Raw genomic sequence first — 23,902 nt, 5'->3', positions numbered from 1 at the left:
CAGACTTGCCCAAATGATTGACTAGTTAAATGTCATTCACACACCCAGTGTTTTTTTGCTATTGCCTCCAATGTCCTGCTGGAGGAAAATAGTAGCCAGTGGAGAACTAGACCCTCCTAGGGAGGTCCGGGGGTATGTCCCCCTGGGAGATTTTTTTTCACCTTTTTAAAGTGAAATGCATGAATCTGGTGCACTTTGAGAGGAAAATTAAGAGGCTAAATATGAGGAATTTTGTGTGAACAAATAATTTGTTTGATGAATTAGAAGCTATTGAAGAAAGACACATGGATTTTCCATAAAAATATTAATTTAAAATAAAAACAATTATGCAGGGTCCTCTGGATTGGGCTTGGCGCTCTTTTTCTTTAACGAGACCTATTTCTCTGTAATATAATGAATGCATGTAAATGCAGTGAGAGGAATGAAGCAGAAGAACTCTTTTCCAGCTATGCCGTGATCTTAATATAAAAAACACAAACTCAAAAAAAACTGTGCCCCACAGTTTGAAAACCACTGGGCTAGGGAATGCTTTATGTTATCTAGCGTCCTCACAAGTGCAGGAAAATAAAAGTGTGTGTTTGTGTTTTGCTGCACATTTGGGGACCGGCCAATACGAAACTCTCGCTGAGGTGACGTCACATCTGGAAAACGAAACTGATGACTCGGGGTTTCCCGAGAACAAATACTCTTCACGTTATAAAGCAGCAGCCGAGCAGAGACTTGACGGCATTTAAGAAAGAAGCGGCAGGGATTCAGTGACGACAGCTTCACTTCATACAGCGATTTATTTACAGTTTTTCTTACAGAAAACGACTGCACGTGAACCTAGCACTCAGCTGCACTGGTTGGAGCCAGTGGTCACCGCAGGTAGGAACACCTTTAAACATAAAGCTGTCAACGGTGTTTACACATTTCACATGGCTTTACATCCTGTTAATTGCCCTTTTTATGGAAATTGTTATGAACCATAACAGGGATTCAGTGACTTAGCTTCACTTCATACAGCGATTTATTTACAGTTTTTCTTACTCCCAGAAAACGACTGCACGTGAACCTAGCACTCAGCTGCACTGGTTGGAGCCAGTGGTCACCGCAGGTAGGAAAGCCTTTAAACATAAAGCTGTCAACGGTGTTGACACATTTCACATGGCTTTACATCCTGCTAATAGCCCTTTTTATGGAAATTGTTATGAACCATTGGACCCTTGAACAAACTGAAACAACTGAAGCCTTACTTATGTAACTCCTCAAGCTCATCTTTCACAATGTAAGGCTACTAGTTGGCTACATCTATATAGATACAGTAGGCCTATGAGAGAGGCAAAGTAGCCTAACTTTTTTTACTCAATAAATAAAGCCTTATACACTAGGGCCTATGGCATTATACCTATAGGCTACATACACCACATGCTGTATAATAATCATATTAATAGTAATAATAATAACGATACTTATAGGCCGTGGAGTGTTTTTTTCAAGCTTGAATACATTTTAATTGAACACATTTATTTTTTAATTCCATGTATTTTGGTAGGCCTATAGGTGCTGAATTCGGACCTGGCCTCAAATTTCCCGCTTCCTCTTTCTTGCGATTCGTAAATATAAGCATATTTTCACAGCTGCACCATAAAAGCAATGCAGACATCAGGACGTTAACCTTCAGATACTGTATCCTATGTTACTTATTTCTTTTTATAGCTTTCATAATTTAATGGGAGTAAAAGATAGAATGCTTAACCCGTCGTTGCGCATAGCTACATTTAGAAATACATGTTCTACTCTAGAGTTGGCTATCTTTTTAGTGGATTTACTCCCCTTTTAAAAATATTACAGATAAAGTATAAGGCCTACACCTTGTGCACGAACAGAATGGTTAAGGCTTTAAAAAAACTTTACATAATATATAATTAAGATCAAATAGAAAAATATGATGATGACAGCCAGACCCCTCAACACAATGTTTAAATGTATGAGTGAAATAAAAAAACTCTTAAAAAAAGTAAATTAAATTTTTTTTTTACATAGGCACTTGAGTTTTAGAACAGATTTAAAATAAAACAACAACAATGGAATCCATTAAATTGTTTGTTTTGTAAAGAGGATCTGGGAATCATGTAACTGTTCAGCCTTGAAAGAATAAGACAGAAAACAAGTGCAATGACAGCCTCTTTTTTGTTGCTCCTGCAGTCATGTCTCATTCTAAACCACTACTCATCCCGTGGCTGAAGGCCCATATTGACAGCGGAAAGTATCCTGGAGTTCAGTGGACAAACTTGGAGCGGACACAGTTCTCCGTCCCATGGAAACACGCTTTAAGACAGGACTCCTCCAAAACTGACATCCTCATATTTAAGGTAATCATTTACGTCCTGCACATTATAGTGGCAGAATTGTTGAAAAAGAATAGTATAAAACAGTATATTTGAAAGTTTTATCAATTTGACATATCTTATCCATTGATTGTTTTCATGGTGTGAATCTATTATGTATCAGTCTTTTAGTCTGTCCACATTGCACTTCGTTCTACCTTCAGCCTGTTTTCTTCCCTGCAGGCCTGGGCAGAAGTGAGTGGCAACGGCCGGGCTCACGGAGACGTCTCGGTATGGAAGAGGAACTTCCGTAGCGCCCTGCGAGCCAAAGGCTTTAAACTGGTCTCTGACAACAAGAACGACGCCGCTAACCCTCACAAAGTCTTTTGCTGGCCTAATGAGTCACCATCAGCAGGTCAGGATCCACCACATTAGCTGTTGACAATCCACAATTTTAAAAAAGTGATCAGATAAAAATAAAATAATAAAAAAAGATTGTTTTCTTGCTTATATAATCTTAACACACTCCATATCTTTCCGTTTCATACATGCAAAATTATTCAGCTTGTATATATTAACTGTCATCCCGGGAAGTTAGAGGCCTCGTATTATTACATTGTAGTGGATTGCAAATGAGAGAAATCCAAAATTTTGGCAATTTTCAGTAAATGTTCCACGCCCAGTACATATCTGATCTACTCCACATACCTATCTGTCTTGCACAGGCCTGGAATTATGTTTCCGTGGTAGTAGAGAATTGTGCAGGTAATATGAAAATGCAGAGCATGCAGGTCAGGAGCGTTTGTAAAGGGGATTATAAGGTTAAAGGGGGTTCCTGAGGAGAATAAATGATTAAAAGATGGGGAGCAGCAGATATTAACTGAGCTCTTCACTTTCACTCTCAAAGCTAACTCTTCTGCTGGATCCCAGGACCAAGATGAAACCGATTTGTTTGAGGATTGTGGCCTTCCCACGCAAGAGGTAAGTGACTGTATGAGAAGCAAAAAGGTGAATGCTCTGTTATTATATAATAGGCTCATTCAGATGTGTGTGTGTGATATGTTAGAGCCAGGTTGTGCCATGCTTTGAAGGCGATCTTTATCTTCCAGAGGAAACTCTGTTTTCAGGTAAGGTGAATCCCTCTCTCCTGGCATGAGTTTTGTTTAATCAGAAGGTACATTTACTTGAATGTTCCCAGAAATTAATTTGATACTGAGGAATATGAAACTGATCTATAATCAATATTTGCCAACAGAAGCCTCTGGCAACCATGACATCCTCCAGGAGTGTCTTAAAGGACTGAACATAACTCCTGAAGCAGGTAGACATCTCAGCTCTGCTTCACAGTTGCCTCTCTCACTGCTGCAGTATGAACAGAAAACAAAGGTACTCGAAAACAGTTTTTCACTTTCTCCCAAACTTCCCCACAGAGGGCAGCGCAGGCTTTGAGCCTCCTACCGAGCAACAGCAGCCCCTAAACATGGCTGTGATTGGTGGACATGCGTCACCCGGGCAACAGCAGTATCCAGTTATGTTTGCAGGTGCAACCATTGAAGCTGGGTTGCCTGAGCAACCGGCACATCCAATGGAGGGAGCAGTAGGAGGGGCGTGTGGTGGGCAGCTGGCAGAGGATTTCCTACACAACATGAACAAGACGATAGATGAAGATCATTTCAGTGAGTTTACAGATCTTACTGTAAACAGAAAGATTGGGGAATTCATGTGATACTCAAAACATTCATATCCCTCATACCGAAACAGGATATATTTAAAGAGGCCATCAAAACATTGACTATATGAATGAAAAAAGGCATGATTAACACCTTTTCTGCTCCTCTTTATGAACCATCAGAGACTGAGTTCAGGATATCAGTGTACTACAGAGGGGTCAAGGTGTCTGAGCAGCTGGTTGACAACGAAGCTGGAATCCGCTTGGTCTACAGGTAACATCAAAATAGAGCTGTCATTTAAGGAAACAAACTAACCCTTAAAGATCTCCTATTGTACTACTTTTCTGGTCTTAATTTCTTGTTAAAAACTGCTATAAAACAACCTGACACGAATCACATCACTAAATCTACTTACCAGGCCTTCGAAAGCTCACTAATTAAAACACTATGGGCCGGTTTCGCAGACATGGATTAAGCCTAGTTCTGGACTAAATTGTACTTTCAATGGACAATCTCCATTCAAAATTCCATTTAGTCCAGGACTAGGCTTAATCCATGTCTGTGAAACTGGCCCTTTATCTCATTTGTGTAATCAATGAAAACATTGAAGTGAAAAAAGGACCAGGCTACCTGCTTCCACCTGTTTCCAGTCTTTGTGCTATGCTTTGCTAAGCTTATGGTCTTCTTGTGTAGCTATATCCTTCATTTTGAATGGTATCAACCTTTTCATGCAACTCTCATCAAGAATGTGATTCGCAAGCATTTCCCAAAAATGTCAAACTTTCCCTTTAATATTCTCAGGTCTATAACCTGCTATTCCACTGCAAACTTAAATGCATAAAATGTTGTCTACACATCAGACCCGACCTCATGGGGCAGACCGGTTTTGATCACGAGTCAGGCCTCACCCTGGTCTCCCTGCCAAGTCCTGGGGCCATGCTGGATCAAACCCAGGTCAGTCTGACCCAGCGCATCCTGGACAAGCTGGGCGATGGTTTGGACGTGGGGGTGTCGGCCAAAGTGATCTACGGCCAGAGACGGGGTGAAATCAAAGCATTCTGGAGCTTCTCCAAGTTTGACAGGACCCGCCAGCCCCAGGAGATCTCCAAACTGCAGCCTCAAGCGCTGTTCATGTTTAAGACCTTTTTGCAAGGTGGGTTAAAAGGAGCAATTATCATGTGGCTTTTTGATAGCTACAGTGTCCGTTAACAAATGTGTCTGTGTGTATCTCGCATGCCTTGATGTAGTGATTGATTCATCCTTTCCCTCTAAGGAATAATTGACTTCACCAAAGGGAAAGACAGCCCCCCCTGCTCCCTGTTCTTCTGCCTTGGGGAGAAATGGCCTGACCCAGAGAACAGGCCTTGGGAGAAGAAACTCATCATGGTGGAGGTGAGAACCTTTAAATTATTCAAACGCACAGACAGTGTTGCGCTCTCGAAGACCTTTAAGCACTATTTCACTTCGGCAGAGATGTTTTTTTTATTTTTTATTGCTGCACATACCTGTATCAAATTTCATGAGTGATCAAACCTCTGAAATTGCCCACTCAAGGGAGCTGTAGTCAGCAGCACTTTTCACCAAGCAATTTTGTCTCCGTATTGATTAATAGCACTGTGGGAACAAAGCCTGAATACTGATGGTGACAGCTGATCCCGCAAGTGTAAAGAGGTTTTTCTGCCCTCGAGCCTCTACGAAATGAAAAGCTTGTACAAAGAAAAAATATTTTAAGAAACCAGCTTTAAAAGGTTCCATTCCTCCAGCTCTTTCAAATTTCATGGCCTCTGTCAAGCTCAAAATGTGCACTCTTGCTCTCCTGTGTGTTTTTTCCGTATCAGGTTGTCCTGACGTCAATGGAGATACTGAAGAATATAGCTGTGAGTGGCGGCGCCTCCTCCCTCAAGTCTGAGGAGCTGCAGATGTCACTCGAAGAGATGATGGAGATGTGCTGACGCATTGTGTTGTGTCTTAAGAAAATCGTTGTTCACCTGTTTAGTTCCCCCCCCTATAATTTACACCAAAAAAAGAATATGGCAGGTCATAATAAGGGAATTGATAATTGCCCTGATGTTGGATTTGGAAAAAATATGTGCTTTAGTAAATTCCCCCTTTGATATTTTTACAAAACAAAACAATTATGATCAGGGGGATTTGATAGGATCTATCTTTAGTCAGAGTTGATGTTGTTGGTGCTAGTGTTAAAATGTGTTGAACTATTAAAAACTGAGCGAAATAAAAGAGCAGATGTTTTTGTGCCCTGCTGTTTATTTTCTATAAAGCAAGAGAGCAGATTTGATCATGTATATGCTCTTATTTGTAATTTGTTTACAGTAATCATGCCTATGTGTCAAGAATAATTAATTCTCACATGTAATTATAACATTTATAATCAGATAAAGACGTCGACTGTAGACCACCTGTACACAAGACCTCCTTATCAAAACTGAAAAACTGTGTGCGCAGTGAAATGAATATACTGTCAGTGTTACAGAGCCGGCCCAAGCCTTCAGGGGGCCCTAAGCGAAATATGATTAGGGGGCCCCTCTCCAATGTTAGCGCTGCTGAAACTATAGATCTTTGTTAAATATCATTCACACACCCAGTGTTTTCCACTAGTGCCTCCACTGTGCGGCTGTGCGAAAATATTAGACAGCCGAGATTCAGACCCTGCTAGGGGGGTCCGGGAGTATGCCCCCCCGGGAGATTTTTTTAACCTTTTTAAAGTGAAATGCATGAATCTGGTAGCCTGGAAATCCAGACCCTGATATCTTGAACGATAGAGGGTCTGGCGACGATCAATAGTAATTTCCAACTCAAGGGGCGGCTCCTACTCGTGCATTTCAAATGCCACTGCACGCAGTTGGAATAGCACTACAACCAATCAGAGCGATGCACAAGGCGACGTAAGCCCCTTTCGTTTAGCGAACAGCTGTTAAACTGTTAAATTAAACGTTTGCCGTTGTCGGTCGGCAAAATAGAACATTCCACTTACTTGCTAATGAAAGATTTGAGTGCCGTCTTCTAAATCGTTAAGGGTCGAGGCCAAAGCAGTCTCAAACTCACACAACATATCCGCAGCCATCTCTGATGTTTACTATCACGGCTTCGACGTCGCATGCACGTCACTGTCGTCATCCGGTTACGTCCTCCCCAGAGTACCATATAAGGGGCTCTGGCGCGCCCGCCAGATTTCTGGTTTTCTTGATAAGCTTCAACGGAGCGTGTCCAGACCAACACGCGCAGCAAATTTAATTTGCCAGCGCCTAGTGGCAGGTCTGGGAATGCCAGGCTATGAATCTGGTGCACTTTGAGAGGAAAATTAAGAGGCTAAATCTGAGAAATTTTGTGTGAACAAATAATTTGGAGAACTCTGTTGTCCAGCTACTGTATCTTTTTTCCACAGACAAGGCTGAAATAGGTTATAGACTATACACAGTGCATGGGCAACTGAGGGCAGCCCCATTTCCAATTGTTTTTAAATAAACTCAATACACACTGTGCATGGATGTGAACGTGACATGATCATCCTCCCAGATGAACTGATTACATTTTTAGGCTATTAATTATCTAGACCAAAACATTTTATTCCTACATATTCCCATATGATGTTAATATCAAACACACAAACTAAAATTTTTTTTAAAAAAATTTCTTTTTTTGAGGGGGCCCCCCAGGCAGTCGGGGGCCCTAAGCGGCCGCTTAGTTCGCTTATGCCTCGGGCCGGCTCTGCAGTGTTACAACAAATAAACCTTCAATAAAAGAAAGGACTGCAAAGCCTTGAACTCTGTTCATTCACAGCCAAAGCTCCAGCGAAATGTGAGGTGACTTACCAGAGCAGATGTGATTGGGACATCTGGGATCAGTCAATGTCTTTGATCTTGTATCTCCTGAGACAGTTTCAGCTCAATATGCAGAATGTACACCTAAGCAAAATGTGAGACAGCTATGTACAACAACACACTAGAGACTGTAGAGAATAGAAAGTCAAGGTGCTTTACAAATGTTTATTTCATCTTGTTCTATATGAGCGTTGCAGCTACACAATGTGTAACGGCTGAAGCCTTTTTATCAAATTACTGAATAAAACTATACATTTAAATTCACATAATATAAGCACAAATAGTAATATTTCAAGACATTTATTTATTAACCTATTGGATTTTACCATGACCTCAGTACCTTCTTAGCATCAAATCTACGTGTATAGAACAAAAATGGTCCCTTTAAATAATTGCTTGATTTTCATCTGCTTCAGACTGACTGGCTGGGTGTGCTGAGCTACATCACTTTGTTTAAATGTTGTCTACACATTTTCACCAAATATTTATACACTGTCAAACTTTTGAAATAGGATATTTACAAAAGAAAATCAATCCATTGAAAATATTTGACATATTTCAGTTCTTCTCTCCTTCCTCTTCCTCTGCCTCTCCGTCAGACTCCCCACCCTCAACCAGCGAATTTTCTCTAAGTCCGGACAGTGGAACCAGCTTCCCCTCTGAATCCACTCCCATAGGCTTGATAATGCTATCCCTGCAAAAGGAGGAACAAAAACATATTTATTTATCAGCATTTACATTGTTCCCATTTGTACTGATTTAATCTGTGTCTGCTCTCAGCCTATACCGAGAACGGTTTAAAAAAAAAAAGAATGCAAGGTTGTTTCACATAATAAACTTCCCAGTGACTGCTGCATAAATGGCAATGGCAAATAATGTGAAATTCTTATAGTGACAGAAGCATCTTCACTGCAAATGTTGAAAGAGAAATACTGTGAACAAAGCATATGATATTTCATTTCATTTCATTTATTGTTTATTTAGCAGGGACAGTGCACAATATACAATTGAGCCAGATTATAGCCACATGGCTAATTTTCGTCTGTAGTCCCTGGACAGGAATTGGTGTTAAGCTAAAAACAAAAAGGATTAAAATGAATAATAATACAAGAATTTGATAATACAATTAAAAGGTGCCCAATGTGCAAATATAGGCTCACAATATTGCATGACCAAGAAGGCATATCTAGTTAAAAGAATACACCAAAACAAGATGTATAATAAAGTAAACATAAAACACCAAACATGAGATAAATGACTAAAAATGTTCACATCGCTGCCTTGTTTTTAGCCATTTCTTGAGACCTGATTTAAAACTACTGAGTGTGTTGCTTTGCCTAATACCTACAGGAATACTGTTCCATAGCCCTGTTGTTTTTACAGAAAAGGCACTTTGACCAAAAGTGGTCCTTCTAAACACACATATGGATTTATATTACCAATGTCTTGTTTAAAAAAAAAGTAAAGTAAATAGCGTTGTTAAATATGAATATGAATGAATATGTTGTTAAATATGAAATACATTTGCAGTGAAAAATAACTAATATACTTTCCTATATAAATATTTAATACTTTGAATACACAGATTTAAAATTAAATGCAACTTTATTTACGATTAGAACAAGTTTTCTAAAGGGTTTTGAGGAAAAGCTTTACAGCTCAGCTTCTGGTTTTGCAGTGCAAGCAACAGTGAAACCACATTCATTTTCAGTGCACATTTGGAAATATCCAACCATTAGCTGTTTTTTTCAGGGAACATAATTCTTGAGACCAGTTGAGCAAGTCTTGAAATACAGCCTCGAGTCGTCACAGGTTTGAGACTCTGCTATATCTTCATAAGCCTAAATCAAAGCTGGTTAATGAGAGGTACCGTGTGTCACTGACCTGGACAACTTGTTGAAGAGCATGATCAGCCTCTTGGCCTCCTCCTCCTTCTCGTCCTCGGTCATGCCCCCCATGGGGTCGGCCTGCTCTGCCTCCACCCGCCCCGTCACTGGGTTGATACGGTCCTTGGCCTGTCTGTATTCCTCAGTGTCTGAGTCAGAGTCACTGGAGTACTGAGTGCCAGAGCTGGGGGTCCTGGACCCCTGGCCGCCAAGCAAACCCCTGGTGGCCAGCAGGCCCGCCGCGTTCCCATATCCGGTGTACTTGACAAAACGATTCACTGGAAGAAGAAGTGAGGGTTGATCACTGGTGGAGACAGAATTGTATAAACAAAAAATAATTGTTCTCGAAAACAATTTACGTTTTTTTTATTAAGTTTTAATCAGATGAGTAAGCTATATACAGAATGAGAGTTGAAAATTAGAACATTTTCAACAACTGAGTCACTACTAATGCAGACAAGCATTTTAAATCTTTTAAAAATTTGAACCTGAAGCTTCCAAATATGAATTGTCAAGAAATCTATATAAAACCATACATAAAGAGTATTTCAAATATTGTTTCCATTCCATGTAATGGCGATTCAAGATTTTTTTTTTTTTTTTAAAGGAATTCAAACCCATTGTTGATGAGATTTGATCTTGAGGAAAGTGATGATGTCTGGTCCTACCATTTTCCTTGCAGAGTACAAAGATGAGGTCAGCAGCGCAGTGTTTGAGGTCTGTATCCAGATGGGTCATTAGACGGATCAGACGACTCTTCACGGTGGACCCTTCCTCTGGCCTGTGTGACACGTCTTTCAGGGGAGGCAGGATCTAACAAGGGCAATGAATTAGCTTCATTTCAGTTTTATGTATGAAAAACTACTAGTCTCATTGGAGGTTTTGAGGGGTATTACATGTTTCCTGATGTAATGGCGTGTTCCTCTGTGCGCCCTGCAGCTCTCTGTCAGCAGATTGAGGATTGGTGTCAGCTTCTCCTTGATCTTATCACCCTAAGAAGCAAAGAAACAAGGGAGCCCCCCTCAGGTTATTTTAGTGTGAGCGAGGTTAAGGCTTTAGTGCGTAACTTTTTCATATGAATGAATGTCGGTTACATTCAAGCCATTGCCAAATAAATAGTGCAGCGTTTACAAACTGGTGTTGCCCCTGACACTGGCACAGAAGCTCAAGAATCGACCACAAAATGTTGCAGTTGTTGATGCTACTGCTAAGAAAATACCTGGACGTACAGCAGAAGGTATAAAATACATGCCCGATGTAGATGCAGAAGACTCCAGTGTTGTTGTAATTACTCAGTATTCCTCATGGGGGCGAGAGAAGTTACGCACTATAGCTTTAATTTGAACTCTTTTCTGCACATTACTTTCTCGCTCACCGACTCCAGGTGTCTCTCCATGAATAGAAGCAGGGTGTTGACACAGTCCATGTTGACACCCTGGCTCTGCTGTGAGTCGGGCCCCAGAGGCACCGTCAGCAACACATCCAGACACTGCAGAGGAAGTGCTGACAGTAGGTTGACTGTGTGACTGAGGCAAGATTTAACAAACAGAGTGAGAGTAAGAGAGAGCAAAAAGTATCAGACCTCAGGATATATATATATATATATATATATATATATATATATATATATTATGGCTGTCAAATTAACGCGTTAATTTCGATTAATTAATCACAGAGTGTGTGTGTGTGTCAATATTTTTGCCTATGAGTACGACGATGGTGAATGTGGAAGTGCAGCGCTGTCTGTTGTGGAGACAGAAGTTACGAGAGACGAAGAGCGAGAGAGAGAGAGAGAGAGAGAGAGAAACTGTAGCAGGCTATACAGCTGTTTATAAACAGGTATAAAAGTGTCATAAAAGTATGCGATTAATTTAGATTAATTAATCACAGAGCCTGTAATTAATTAGATACATTTTTTTAATCGCTCGACAGCCCTAATATAAATATATAATAATATATAATAATATATATATATAATAATATATATATATATACTTTTTTTAAATCATTAACAGAGAATTAAATCATATCTACTTATAATTTGTATCTAGCTGTGGAAGGCTCAAGTCAGTTACCACGAAGGAAATATTTGCTAAATTAACAGATTTTAAGAAGTAATGTTACTTAATAGTTGTAGTAAATATATTATTGATTGATTGAGATTATGTTTAATTATATTATAATTAATGTGTCCTTATGGTAAGGAAATTAAGGGGCTCCACACAGGACCTGGACTTTTACAACCTGATATTTAAGTTTTATTAAACAAACCCCTGTAGTTCATCAGTGTCATCTGAAAGCGTAGACTTCCTCATCAGGCAGAGACGCAAAATGGCCACCAGGTGTCGGTAAAGAGCAGCATCGTTCTGAAAACATAAGAGACCATAGAGCAGGGGTGTCAAACTCTGGCCCGCGGGCCAAATCTGGCCCGTTTCAATATTTAATCTGGCCCGCGAACCAATTCGGCAATTCCATTCAATTTGGCCCGCGAAAAAAAAAAAAAAAAAAATTATCATGATTTTTTATTTATTTTTTTCCTCATGTGGAGCCTGTGCCATGTTGGCACGTCGCACACGCTCCCAACCGTTAGGACACTCGCATAGCTTACCACTAGGAATGTCTGCTGAAAGTTCCACAGCTCAGGATTTTAAGCCATGAATTGATTAACTTGCATTGAAGAAAAGATGTCAGTTTTCTAATGGCTGTAAATAGGCCAATCTATGGGGCTAAATAGCATGCTAATATGATGATTGATTGTGTCAACTGTCTAAGGATGAATGCTAACATTATCTGGTTTCTAACTTTTGCCTGAAGTTACAATATAGCTCACTAACTAACGTTAGATAGCCGCTGATAGCCCACCCCTTTTGTTTCCAATGGTGGCTTTGTATTTCATTACCAATGTAAAGTGTCATAAATAGTTAACACTGGTGCTGGGTCATGTTTCCTATAAAAAAATAAAATAAAAAAACGTGATATGTTTTGAATGTGCAGAAAGTTTTGAAAAATCCAAGAGAAAACATATTGTGGCTCAATCCAGAATGCCTGAGAGCCTTACTGCATTATAGTCCTTTATAATTGTTTCACCAGGAACCTGAATGTTGTCTTTTCCTTTACAAAAATAAAGACATTTAAAATAAAGACATTTCCACAATAAATTGACGCAGAAAAGGCACAGAAAACCAAAACAAAAAAATCCACCAGAATACAGGAAATTAAGTGTTTGACGCACAAAAATTTCTGGGGGAGCACCCCCATACCCCCCACATATAATTTGTCCCCCAAAATATGTAAACAAAATCTAGCCTATGCCTCGTATGTACGCAGGTTATATACCTAGATATGTTGTTTAAGTTTTGGATTAAAAAGAAGGCATGTCAGTAAGCGACATGTCTGGCCCTTCGTGTGATTATCATGTCGTAATTCGGCCCTTTGTGAAAATGAGTTTGACACCCCTGCCATAGAGGTTAGGGAAGGATAGGTTTTGTTTTTTCTTTCTGTTGACCTAAGATTCATTTCTTCAAAAGAGACACACAGGTGAGGGCACTGACATTGCACCTGAAGGCTGAGGTGTATTAGTCACTGACCTCACTTGGCTCCTGCCTATGGGTGCTGTGGGTGATGTTGAAGAGGATTTTGAGGATCTCTATGATGCACTGAGAGGCTTCCAGTGAGATGGGTGGGTCTGCTGGGCCCAGCACACACTCATACTGCTCCTTCCACTGAACTTCCAGGCAGCTCTCCAAAGCCGCTGTGAGGATGGACACACCTCCCTCCTGGAAGAGGAACATACAATGAGTGTGAGAGCCAGTTCAGAGGTGTACAACAAGTATCTTTGTCTGTCCATAACAATATTAGAATAAACTGAAAATGATATGATAAAAAAATGACACATAATGATCCAACACATAGATATATTTTTACAACGCTACCGTATTTAATACAACAACTGAAGCAGAAAGTGTGGCTATGTTACCAGTTGGAGCTGAGTCCTGAGCTCTGGCCGTAGTGCTGTGATGAGGAACATGAGGCGTAGTTCATAGAACCGAACACTGGAGGGAGATGAGCAACTAACACTGGACAGACGCTTGATGAGACCACACATGAGCCTGATGGAAGAAATGACAAAGACGTAAGCTGTGTTTAACAGTATTTGGGATTTGTGTGTGTGTGTCTTTGTGCTGTGAGGAAGCCCACCTGAGAGTGCTGAACCTCTCCTGTGCCCAGGAGCTGTTGTACACCACATTACACAACACCTTCATGGCCTCTTTTCTCTGTGCCTCCTCTCCTGAATCCCCCACTGCCTCCTCCTCTTCCTCCTCATCCTCCAGCTTGCTCTCTCTGCGGTCCCTCCTCCCTCGCTCTAGCTCCTTGTGATGGACGTTGGGTCTGTGCATGTCATTGATGCTGGCGACGGTAATTTCACTATTGATGTCTTCATCGAAGGCAGAGCTCTCTTCGTCCTGGTCATTGCGAGACTGCAACACGTTGGCCTTAGCGAGTGAAGCGATGATGCGATCGTAGAAATCAGAGTCAGGTTCGTAGCATTCGTCACTTGCACCACTGGTGGTGAGCCCGGCAAGTTTGGCTAGAGTCACGAGAGCACTGTCAGTCACCAAGGGGCCGAGGGACTTGTTATCTCTGGAGAGGATTCTCAGGGTGCGGAGAGCTGCTCTCAACAGATGATATTTAACTTCTGTTCTTATGAACCTCAGGAGGACAAGGGCTAAATTCTGAGCACCAGGACAGAAAAATACACAACAATGATATTCTTTGAAAAACAACAACAACACCTCGAGGAAAACAGAGCGTGACAGTGTCAGGTACCTGTCTGAGGATGACACCTTGATCCTCCTGGTCATACTCGTCAGAGTCAGAATCAGAGTTGTCCCTCACTTTATTCTTCCTGAACTGTTACAGCAGAGCCAAGAAGAAATAAGATCAAATGTTTAACACTTTATTATAGTTTATGAATCAGTTTAGGGTGCTACAATCTACGATAAATGTTGTATTAACTGGTGAGCACTGTACCTCTTCTAGTTTTCTTTGCTTTAGTAGGTAGATAGTCCAATTTCATTGAGCAACCCAGCAGAAGAGAGAGAAATGGGTGTCAGTAAATACTTGTGTAACCGCTGTGATCGAAAGGTGTCGTAGCTGAGAGTCTGTCGAAAAGTTTCTCTTAAAGGTGAAGTAAGCGGTTTATTTATGCTAATATAAGTGTAAAATCGCTCTTTATTCATATAGTGATCACTTACATAATGTGTGCGTTTCATAAAGCCGATCTCTCAGTCACCTGCTTTGCATGTAATCGGCAAATAAACTTATTGTAGTATCCCAAAAATGTTATCCAATCAGAAGAAAGAACGCTACAAACTGACACTCGTCTCACTCATAAATAGTATATACACTCACTGGTCTCACTGCCGGTGCACGCCAGAACAACAGATGGGTGAACGTGTATGCGCCTACAATGGCGGAGCAGGTTAAAATCCTTCCCAATGTCTGTTTTGATGGTTTTTATCATGTTTTATCACACTTATGGATCTGAGATGGTGCTAGATAACTTGCTGCTTGAAGACCGCAGTGCATTAATGTGGTGACGTAGGGACGAGCGAGGGGACTGCTAACTGCAGTAACTGACAGGAAGTTAGCTAAAAGAACCATTCCGCTTACAGCACCTTTACGGTTTACTTTGAAAGCTTTTCACAAAGCTGTTAAGAGGAACTTTGTGGAATCAAATTGTATTTAACAAAAACTAAAATACATTTATTAAATTATTTTATTTAAACTATTTAATTAAATATTTGAAATGTTATTCCATTAATATTAGATTGACACAATTTTTGTATATTAAATAAAACATTTATGTTTATTAAAAAAACCTTTAGTATATAGAACATTTATTAGACAGACAGACAGACAGACAGACAGACAGACAGACAGACAGACAGACAGACAGACAGACAGACAGACAGACAGACAGACAGACAGACAGACAGACAGACAGACAGACAGACAGACAGACAGACAGACAGACAGACAGACAGACAGACAGACAGACAGACAGACAGACAGATAGATAGATAGATAGATAGATAGATAGATAGATAGATAGATAGATAGATAGATAGATAGATAGATAGATAGATAGATAGATAGATAGATAGATAGATAGATAGATAGATAGATAGATAGATAGATAGATAGATAGATAGATACATAGACATTTCATAATCTATTGTATGTTAGGAATTTCTCCTTACTCTGCCAATTAGAAGCTACTTTTGGCCATCTGCTGTTCAGTGTCTGAGAGAGCTGAAGGTGTTGGATAGATTACCACAAAGTCTGTTGGTTATTTAATCGCTCTGCCTGAGCATGCAAGGAGAGAGGTTCAGGGACAACTGATTCAGCAGAATAACTAATCACAGACAGACTATAGAGGGTGGGCTGAGGACGGGTGGATGAAATGGAGGAGTGGACTGAGGGGCTTAAGAAAAGAACATAGGTAGGACAGATATGTTACAGTTAACTTTCTCTCCGTCGCAGGAACATAAACCAACTTACTTTCTTTCGGTCCCTCTCCTCTGCATCAAAGAAGAAGCACTGGGCATACTAGCAGAGAGATGATGAAAACATAATAGTGCGCAAATGTCAGAGGCGGCAAGGTAGCGTACTGTCACAAGAATGTGGGAGCTTCTGTGTGGTGTGTTACCTCCTTGTTGAACTCCTGCAGCTGTGTCTGAACACCATTCTCATCCCCCTGCTTGATGCAGTGGATAATCCCCTTCAGGTCCATGTCCATGCTCCCTGCACACACACACAGGGGGAAAGAAATAATCATTTAGGCCATAACAAAATTAAAATCACACAACAAAAATGGTGAGGATGTTGGTGGCAGAGGTTAAACGTTATTAAATACATAGTGACAAAATATACTTTTCCTGTATATATTATGATAGCCCGTTATTCACCCAGGATGTGCGAATAAAAGCCGATTAATATGACATTAAAATAAACTAAAATGCTCATCCTATTGCCCTATCTCATCATCTTACAACCATCACTTCCGTGTTATCGCATATAAATGCCTTGGACAATGAAAGGGTGAATCTGTACCTATAACATGACAATTGTCCATACTAGGATGCATCATATACAAACATGAAAAGACTGCAGAACGATTATAAAGAGTTTAACAAGAGTCCATTTGTTTTTCTTAACTTACCTTGTGTAGTTCACTTAATCAGCCAGGTGATATACTGTAGGTTTACCAGAATCCCATTAAGTGTGCCAACCCAAAGTGCTGTCACCTTTACTTCAGCTAGCTATCCAGTGTGTCTCAGTCCGTATATGCACAGTATACAATGCTCTGCCTTTGAATTAGATTGATTCACTTGTTTTGCAGTTTTACTCATGCACTAAGCATATCTCTCTCTCTCTCTCTCTCTCTCTCTCACTCACTCTCCCTTTAATCCAAGAGAGAGGCAGGAGCCATGGAGTGGTTATGATTATAATCCACTAATGGCCTCTAAGCTTATATCTCTCAGTATTAACCCTCTACAGATTTTCCAGACTTGTGCTGTACATCTCCATCCCTCTAACTCTTTCTTTTTCACTCAAATCTCTTAATAGCTTTGGAATTCAATAACATCACCACCATTTAGATTTTTATTTTTTCAATCACTCTTCTCTTGCTGTTGCATAACCACACTGGAGCTATTGAAGGCTACAATTTATTTGAAAAAAAAACATTGCAGATAAGATAAATGCAGTTGCAGAATCACCTAAAATAACATCAATGTTTTTCAGCTTGAAATGTCCATCAAGTCAAATGAAAAGGTTTAGCAAATAACATATTGTGATGCATTCAGTAATGCTGTTTGTGTCCAGTTTCACAAGATGGACCTCATTTCATGGTCAAGTCAATCAGACCATGATGTCTCAAGAGGCTGTTTATCTCTTGCCCAATATGTGTGCATTATAAAATGTTTCCATTGAAAGTAAACCTAAAATATTCATAAACTTGCTACCAAATTACCTGATACCAAGCAACTGAAATCAAAATATAGTAAAGGATGACAGCAAATTCAGATATTAAAAGGTGGAGTCAGTAATACTGGAGAATGCTTGTTTTCAAATTCACCTTTTGTCAAATTTAGTGAATATCTCTTCACAATCCGATATCTGACCGTACCGTGTGCGCTGAAAAAAGTTTTAATATACAGCCTGGGCTGTGTTAACAGGCATGCCGCTAGCTATGGTGGGCCCCCTTGGTTTACATACTTTTAGTTGACATACCAGTTTACAGAGCCTAGGCTGTGTATTAACATGAGATTTCTTGTTTAATGCACACACAGTACAGACATGAAGCGGATTGTGAGGAGATGATTTAAACTAAAAATGATTTTTACAACAAGCATTCTCCAGAATCTCTGACTCCTCCTACAATTTACAGTTTTCTTTTCAACTAAGCTTACCTAGTTTCATGTTTGATACACAGTACTGTTAAGATAAAGGAGCAGTTCCCACACTTGCTGCAATGTGCCTTTAGTGACCCAAAAGATTAAATCTGTGAGAAGATGATATGCGAGTGAATGACAGGCCTTCCTGGCAGGATGCTCACTCTTGTGCCCAGTGGGTAGAGGAAACAGGTCCCAGAGCCTGAAGTGGCCGGCTGGTGGCTGTACGCTAACAACAACAGGAAGCGCCCTACGTCAGCCATAGGGGGAGAAAAGTCAGAGAGTCCTCACAAAGTGCTCTCATGGAAGTAAATGTATAGTTTCTCAAGATAAATTAAGCCACTTAAGATGCAGGAAATCAACGAATCAATACTGAGAGAGACCGATGACCCACAGTGACCGGAAAAAGCAGTGCAAGAAAACAACCATTGTCATTGACATAAGCAATGCAGGGCTATCTGCTTTAATCATCCAGACACTGGGTAACATCATTAGTGGCTGTCATAACAGCTAGGACACAATATACGACATGTAGCCCAAACTTTTCTGACCTTTGCTAGCTTCAAGGGTCTATCCACTTTATGGAAATCTGTTTTAAAGAGCGTAGGATGTTATGGTTAGAATGTATGTTTCGACGATGTCAATGGTTTCCCATAAGATGTGTCCTCCTGACAGTATGGCCATTCTGTGTTATGGTAAAAATGTATCTGTTAAGTCGGTTAAGGCAGGGGTTCTCAACCTTCTGCAAGCTGGGCCCCCCCAAAGCTGAGTCATTGCAGTTGGGCCCCCCCACCGACCCTGACAACCCCCCCCCCCCCCACACACACACACACACACACACACACACCACCCTACACAGATAGATAGATAGATAGATAGATAGATAGATAGATAGATAGATAGATAGATAGATAGATAGATAGATAGATAGATAGATAGATAGATAGATAGATAGATAGATAGATAGATAGATAGATAGATAGATAGATAGATAGATAGATAGATAGATAGATAGATAGATAGATAGATAGATAGATAGATAGATAATCTATTATTGTTATTATCACAAGGGCTAGGCCAGTGGCGCACCTTTGAGTTGAACATTGGGTTTAGGGTTGGGGTCCGGAAATTTCTTATATTTTAACGTTAAATTCTGGTGCACTTTAAAAGCTAATTATGAGATCGTATCAATGAGACACTGAGGAAATGTTTTTTTTAAAAATATCCTTAGAAGAGAAGAAAATAGTAGCCTAAATAGAACATACACAGAATAAATTCTACAATAGGTATACCTGTTATGAAAAAGCTTCACAAAACAAAGTCTATGATCAATGGGAAAAACTGCTGTCTGACAACCCAGTTCAGAGAATGTTTCAACTATTGAGTCTTGGATTTGGAAAGTGGCCAGATTTAGCTCAAAATGCTACCTGCGATTAATGTGCTGTGCAGCTTGAATGCGGAGTTGTGTGTGTCTCAGTGGCGATTCCAGGAAATTTTGACTGGGGGTGGCCAAGGTGGGCCACAGAGCTAGAGTGGGGTGGCCATCGCACCCCTGAATGAATAGCATGTGATATGCTGTACAACAAATTCAAAGATGATTTATAATCCCAAATGCCCAAATCATGTTAGTATCCATTGTAATGTTTGTCAGAAAACTAAACCCCTGAAGGGGGGTCTGGGGGCATCCCCCCCAGAAGATTTTTTTGTGTTTTTAACATGTAATCTAAGCATTCTGGTGCATTCTGGCGAGGATAATAAAGGAAAAAGTCAATATTTATTTCAGTTCAGATGAATAGTAAAATTAGCAAGACAACATAACTTGCTAGCAGCCAGATGCCTAACAACTGGACAGAGGGACGGATGACAACTAGCTTTTGACCAAATATCTTGCTAAAAAAATAAACCTTTATTTATGAAATTCTGCCCTAAGAACATGTTACACTTGCTAACTACAAACTTAAATTTTTTTATTCAGATTTTAAAAATCTGCTGGGACACGTGCCCATAGACATGCATGGGTGGCACGCATGTCACAAGCACACTTATGCTGTTTTCAAGACCTTTGCTGACCAGAGACCAGTTCTAGTGGCCACAGTCCTACCATTAATTCAGTACTTGAAAATTGCAAACTGATCTCATATCAGTGGATTGGAGTGTTTGTGTGATGAACTTGGCAACTACCTATCAAAAAAAGTTAAGAAAGAAAAAAAATACATATCATCTCTGAACTAGGCTACATATCAGGGAAAAAAATTAAATTACCAAATTTTTTTTTATCCCCCTCGCGCCCCCCCGGTAGAGTGTCCGCACCCCCCCACCGGTTGAGAACCACTGGGTTAAGGAATGACCCAGTTACTAATGTATATTTTAAGAAATGTTCCTTTTTAAAAAAAATCATGTTTATTGTATTTTCAAATAATATAAGATTAATTACATTATTATTATTAACTTACATAGTAATAAGAAGTAATTGCAATAATTTCCCTTGTATGTTATTTTCATAAAGTCCCCCTCCACTCCAAAATGTGTTTCGCTTCTTGTTCCCTCGCTTGGATGTTTGAGCTTCACTGTTCAGAATGAGGTTGTGCCAACATAGTAAATTAGTAAAAATAGTAAAACTAAATTGCCACAGTAGTTTGGACTTTTCAATAAGTAAGAAGGCATAAATGTTAAGAATTACGTTTTTTTTTTAAACAAAAAAAATTGAAAAACATTTTTCAAGGCAGAGTACTGTAGTTGTATGTTTCTTAAAATGATTTTTGTTATATTAATTAATAACACAAATTATACTTGTTTTAGTGACTTCCAAGTTTCCGTTTAAATGTATAGGAAAAAGATCCTTATACTCTCCAAGAGGAATTACAAAACATTTTATAACTTGTTTCACTTTGCAAACTGAGTGGAAAACTGCAACACATAATTATTTGAAATAACCTGCTAAAAATAATAGTTAGAGATGCCCATCACAATATTCAGCATATCCTCATGCTTGAGACCCTGAAAATAGGGAAAGTTCGTCATTTTAGCTTGAAAAACTTCTTAAAACAGTGAAATAATCGTCAAAGAGCTGCAAAATAAATTTCTGTTGATTGATTTATCGACTCATTGGTTTATGAATTATAAGTGAAAAAAAATTGCTTACTGCCATTTATTTTGGCTTAAAATGGTTGTGTTTTCGCCAAAAATGATCAATTTGTTCAAAGCTAGTCAGCAGCAGCTGTACGAGATCTGGTTTACTATGCTTTCTTTCTTTTGGCACGAGTCAAATTCAAGCTAATTGTAAACTTTTAAGGGGAAATTATTCATAATACCATACTTGGTATATTCCCTATTATTATATAGTCATATAAAATCACGAGACTTTTAACATGATTCGACTGCTTACGCTCGCCAGTAATGACTCAGTGCAGTAGTCTGAGTGACCACACAACCTGCCCAGGTGGTAGTAACAGGAAAGGTACACAATAGACTCCATAGGGGAAGTTGTGATTCATAGAGAATGAAAGGGGCTGGGAGGGTGCAGAGGCTGGAAAACATTATATGTGACACTTGGCTCCCCATGGATTTACTGTATTATTAAAAGATTTAGAGTATGGGATAATTTCCTAGAGAGATGTTAGAATGTGGCCATGTGCCAAACCTGAAAAGTTAATCTTTTTTTTATTATGTGACTATTTGTGAGTGGGATAACAAAACTTTAGACCAATATTGGATTCTTTAATGTAATCAGTTTATCTCCAAAATATGATTTGCTGTTATTGAGGAAAAGTACTAAGATCTTGAAGTTGTTTTTTAGACTTTGTATGTGGGGGACTGTGTGTGAAGGACATTTCAAGAATACACACGGTGACGGCAAAAGTGACTCAAGGGAAAAAGGCACAGGAAAAATGTGGCGATAAAGAAAAGCCCGGAGGAGGAGAATTGGGGTTATTTTGGGCTCTGCGAGCTTCCTGCAGGTGATGGAGATGAAAGAATGATTTCTGGAACAATTGCTCAGCAGCAAGTGGAGTGAGGGAGTAGAGAGATGGAGGAGGATGTGGATGAGGGGGGGGGGGGGTCGGTGGAGCAAAGAGTGCACATAAGAATCAATGTAAACATCACACAAGGGTACAAGGTCACTTCAAGTACAATGTTGTGGTTGGACGCTGTTTGTTAAAGGTTGTTTATGTTAGTATCTCAGCTCTTGTAAATGGAGGATAAAACTGCCACAGTTGCTGATTAATTACCAAAGTGGGAGTTGGTCTCCTAGGATGACTACATAACAGACACACGCCCCCACCCCTGCCTTCTCACTATAAAGGACCAGATGTTCTAAGGGGATGACAGAGTTGGGCATCCAACGTTCAACAAGAAACTAGGAATAGTTTTCTCAAAAGGACACAGAAGCTTTTTGGAATTTATTGGCGGTAAGTTTCATCATGGAGTCACGTTTATGTTCTCTTGAACCGTTCTCTTATCCATATATGTCTTCTTTATTAACTTTTGATGTCACAACATCTTCTGTCTGTATTATTGCGGCTAATTGAGCACCACACTTGTTGGGACGGTATGCTTTCCTCAACATCACTAATTGATATTCTTCCACAGGCCTGTGCGGTATGGAGATAGCTGTTCTACTGCTGCTAATTGTGCCTTTGACCGCCGCCACTCCACTTAGACCAACTCACAGGTAAGTGAAAAAACATCAGTCAATATGGATAATGATGGAAGGGAAGTACTAAGGGTAACCAACCACAGGGATGTAGCATTCAATGCCGGAAAATCTTTAAGTAGTACATCAAAAGTAGTGGGCCTCAAAAGTGATGAAGGAATTTGTAGGAAAACTATAGAAAAAACTAGCTTACTATAACACATTATTACACTATGTAAAATCACAGTTGTTTGCACCATGAAATGCCTATGTTAATGAATACCTTTTTATTCATGGAACCACAGGTCAGGCGCAGACGCTGTCCTCCCACGGGACACGGTCCAGGCTTCAGGGGTGGAAAAGTCAGAGGACACACAGGAGCAGCATGGTCAGGAACTCAAGATCATACCATTTCGTTCAGATGACAAACATCTCGATGTGGATGCACTGAAACACAGGTACGACAGAGCACATATATGTTCAAAAACAGAGTGTATATTTCTACGAATAAGAAAGTACAGTAGTTTTACCAGTATAAGGAACAGCTGTTGCTTTTAGTAGTCTATTGATGTATTTAAAGTGCTGGATAAATAATGTAGTGTTAATTTTACTTCAAATATGTGTCATGGTTTCAGTAAATCCTATATTATAGCTCTGTGATTAAGAAGAAGAAATTGTTAAATGTTTGTGAGGATTTTTAGAGCTTGAACTTTATTTTTATTTCTCCTCTTCATCATTTACAGCATGGCGCCAGTGTTGCGTCCACGGCGTGCACCTCGAGGTTGCCAGCTTGGAACATGCCAGCTGCACAACCTGGCCAACACTTTATACGTACTCAGCAAGAACAATGGGAAAGATGAGTCGAAAAAGGCCAAAGACCCGCAAGGATACGGCAGATAGGACCAATAGGAAGAATGACAACGAAGTGGAACGGTCTCAATGTAGCCTCCCATCTCATTTACAACCAAATGTCTCTTTATATGTTCTGACTGACTGGTACTTGTCATAGATTGGTGCTGTGTAAGCACATAAAATGTGGATGTTAACACATTACCTTTTTTTAAATATAAATTCCTCAATATTTAAATGCACAGTTTAATAAATATTTA

The 23,902-nt window shown here is 39.8% G+C and overlaps 3 protein-coding genes across 4 annotated transcripts; 2 read left to right on the top strand and 1 right to left on the bottom strand.

The window, feature by feature from the left end:
• The first annotated feature begins 679 nt into the window (after positions 1-679).
• On the top strand, positions 680-6,294 carry irf3 (interferon regulatory factor 3). Its single transcript, XM_080049049.1, has 12 exons — positions 680-867; positions 1,036-1,096; positions 2,188-2,354; positions 2,553-2,724; positions 3,217-3,290; positions 3,376-3,436; positions 3,565-3,630; positions 3,740-3,985; positions 4,162-4,252; positions 4,840-5,132; positions 5,253-5,371; positions 5,818-6,294. Exons 3-12 carry the CDS (start codon positions 2,190-2,192, stop codon positions 5,929-5,931), a joined length of 1,401 nt encoding a protein of 466 aa, XP_079905175.1. The 5' UTR covers positions 680-867; positions 1,036-1,096; positions 2,188-2,189; the 3' UTR covers positions 5,932-6,294.
• A 1,669-nt stretch (positions 6,295-7,963) lies between these two features.
• LOC307266912 (chaperone Ric-8A-like) lies at positions 7,964-23,216 on the bottom strand. 2 transcript variants are annotated; one of them, XM_080049044.1, is made up of 14 exons: positions 23,077-23,216; positions 16,417-16,511; positions 16,269-16,316; positions 14,736-14,753; positions 14,532-14,615; positions 13,902-14,437; positions 13,681-13,813; positions 13,292-13,480; positions 11,976-12,070; positions 11,080-11,230; positions 10,601-10,696; positions 10,373-10,517; positions 9,703-9,982; positions 7,964-8,512 (listed from the first exon to the last, which is right to left on the bottom strand). In XM_080049044.1, the coding sequence occupies exons 2-14, from the start codon at positions 16,504-16,506 to the stop codon at positions 8,377-8,379; spliced, it is 2,001 nt and encodes a 666-aa protein (XP_079905170.1). In that variant the 5' UTR covers positions 16,507-16,511; positions 23,077-23,216; the 3' UTR covers positions 7,964-8,376. The 2 variants fall into 2 exon arrangements, with proteins under 2 accessions (XP_079905170.1, XP_079905171.1); XM_080049045.1 differs by lacking the exon at positions 14,736-14,753.
• Positions 22,506-23,793, top strand: LOC307266929 (uncharacterized protein). The gene is made up of 4 exons (XM_080049065.1): positions 22,506-22,569; positions 22,751-22,832; positions 23,099-23,251; positions 23,537-23,793. The coding sequence occupies exons 2-4, from the start codon at positions 22,762-22,764 to the stop codon at positions 23,691-23,693; spliced, it is 381 nt and encodes a 126-aa protein (XP_079905191.1). The 5' UTR covers positions 22,506-22,569; positions 22,751-22,761; the 3' UTR covers positions 23,694-23,793.
• Positions 23,794-23,902: the final 109 nt, after the last annotated feature.

This window comes from Ammodytes marinus, assembly GCF_949987685.1.
Source record: "Ammodytes marinus genome assembly, chromosome: 20".
In the NCBI taxonomy this organism is placed as follows: Eukaryota; Metazoa; Chordata; class Actinopteri; order Uranoscopiformes; family Ammodytidae; genus Ammodytes; species Ammodytes marinus.
This window is presented reverse-complemented; position numbering and strand designations above follow the sequence as displayed.

Excerpts from the sequence above, each read along its gene's own strand:
- LOC307266912 (XM_080049044.1), bottom strand. The coding sequence starts at position 16,506 with ATGGACATGGACCTGAAGGGGATTATCCACTGCATCAAGCAGGGGGAT. Across the intron at positions 12,071-13,291 it reads ATAGGCAGGAGCCAAGTGAG|AACGATGCTGCTCTTTACCG; the intron begins GTCAGTGACTAA and ends TTATGTTTTCAG. Across the intron at positions 11,231-11,975 it reads GACACTGATGAACTACAGGG|TCACACAGTCAACCTACTGT; the intron begins GTTTGTTTAATA and ends ATCTTGCCTCAG.
- LOC307266929 (XM_080049065.1), top strand. The coding sequence starts at position 22,762 with ATGGAGATAGCTGTTCTACTGCTGCTAATTGTGCCTTTGACCGCCGCC. Across the intron at positions 22,833-23,098 it reads CCACTTAGACCAACTCACAG|GTCAGGCGCAGACGCTGTCC; the intron begins GTAAGTGAAAAA and ends ATGGAACCACAG. Across the intron at positions 23,252-23,536 it reads GTGGATGCACTGAAACACAG|CATGGCGCCAGTGTTGCGTC; the intron begins GTACGACAGAGC and ends CATCATTTACAG.
- irf3 (XM_080049049.1), top strand. The coding sequence starts at position 2,190 with ATGTCTCATTCTAAACCACTACTCATCCCGTGGCTGAAGGCCCATATT. Across the intron at positions 3,631-3,739 it reads GAACATAACTCCTGAAGCAG|AGGGCAGCGCAGGCTTTGAG; the intron begins GTAGACATCTCA and ends ACTTCCCCACAG. Across the intron at positions 4,253-4,839 it reads GGAATCCGCTTGGTCTACAG|ACCCGACCTCATGGGGCAGA; the intron begins GTAACATCAAAA and ends TCTACACATCAG.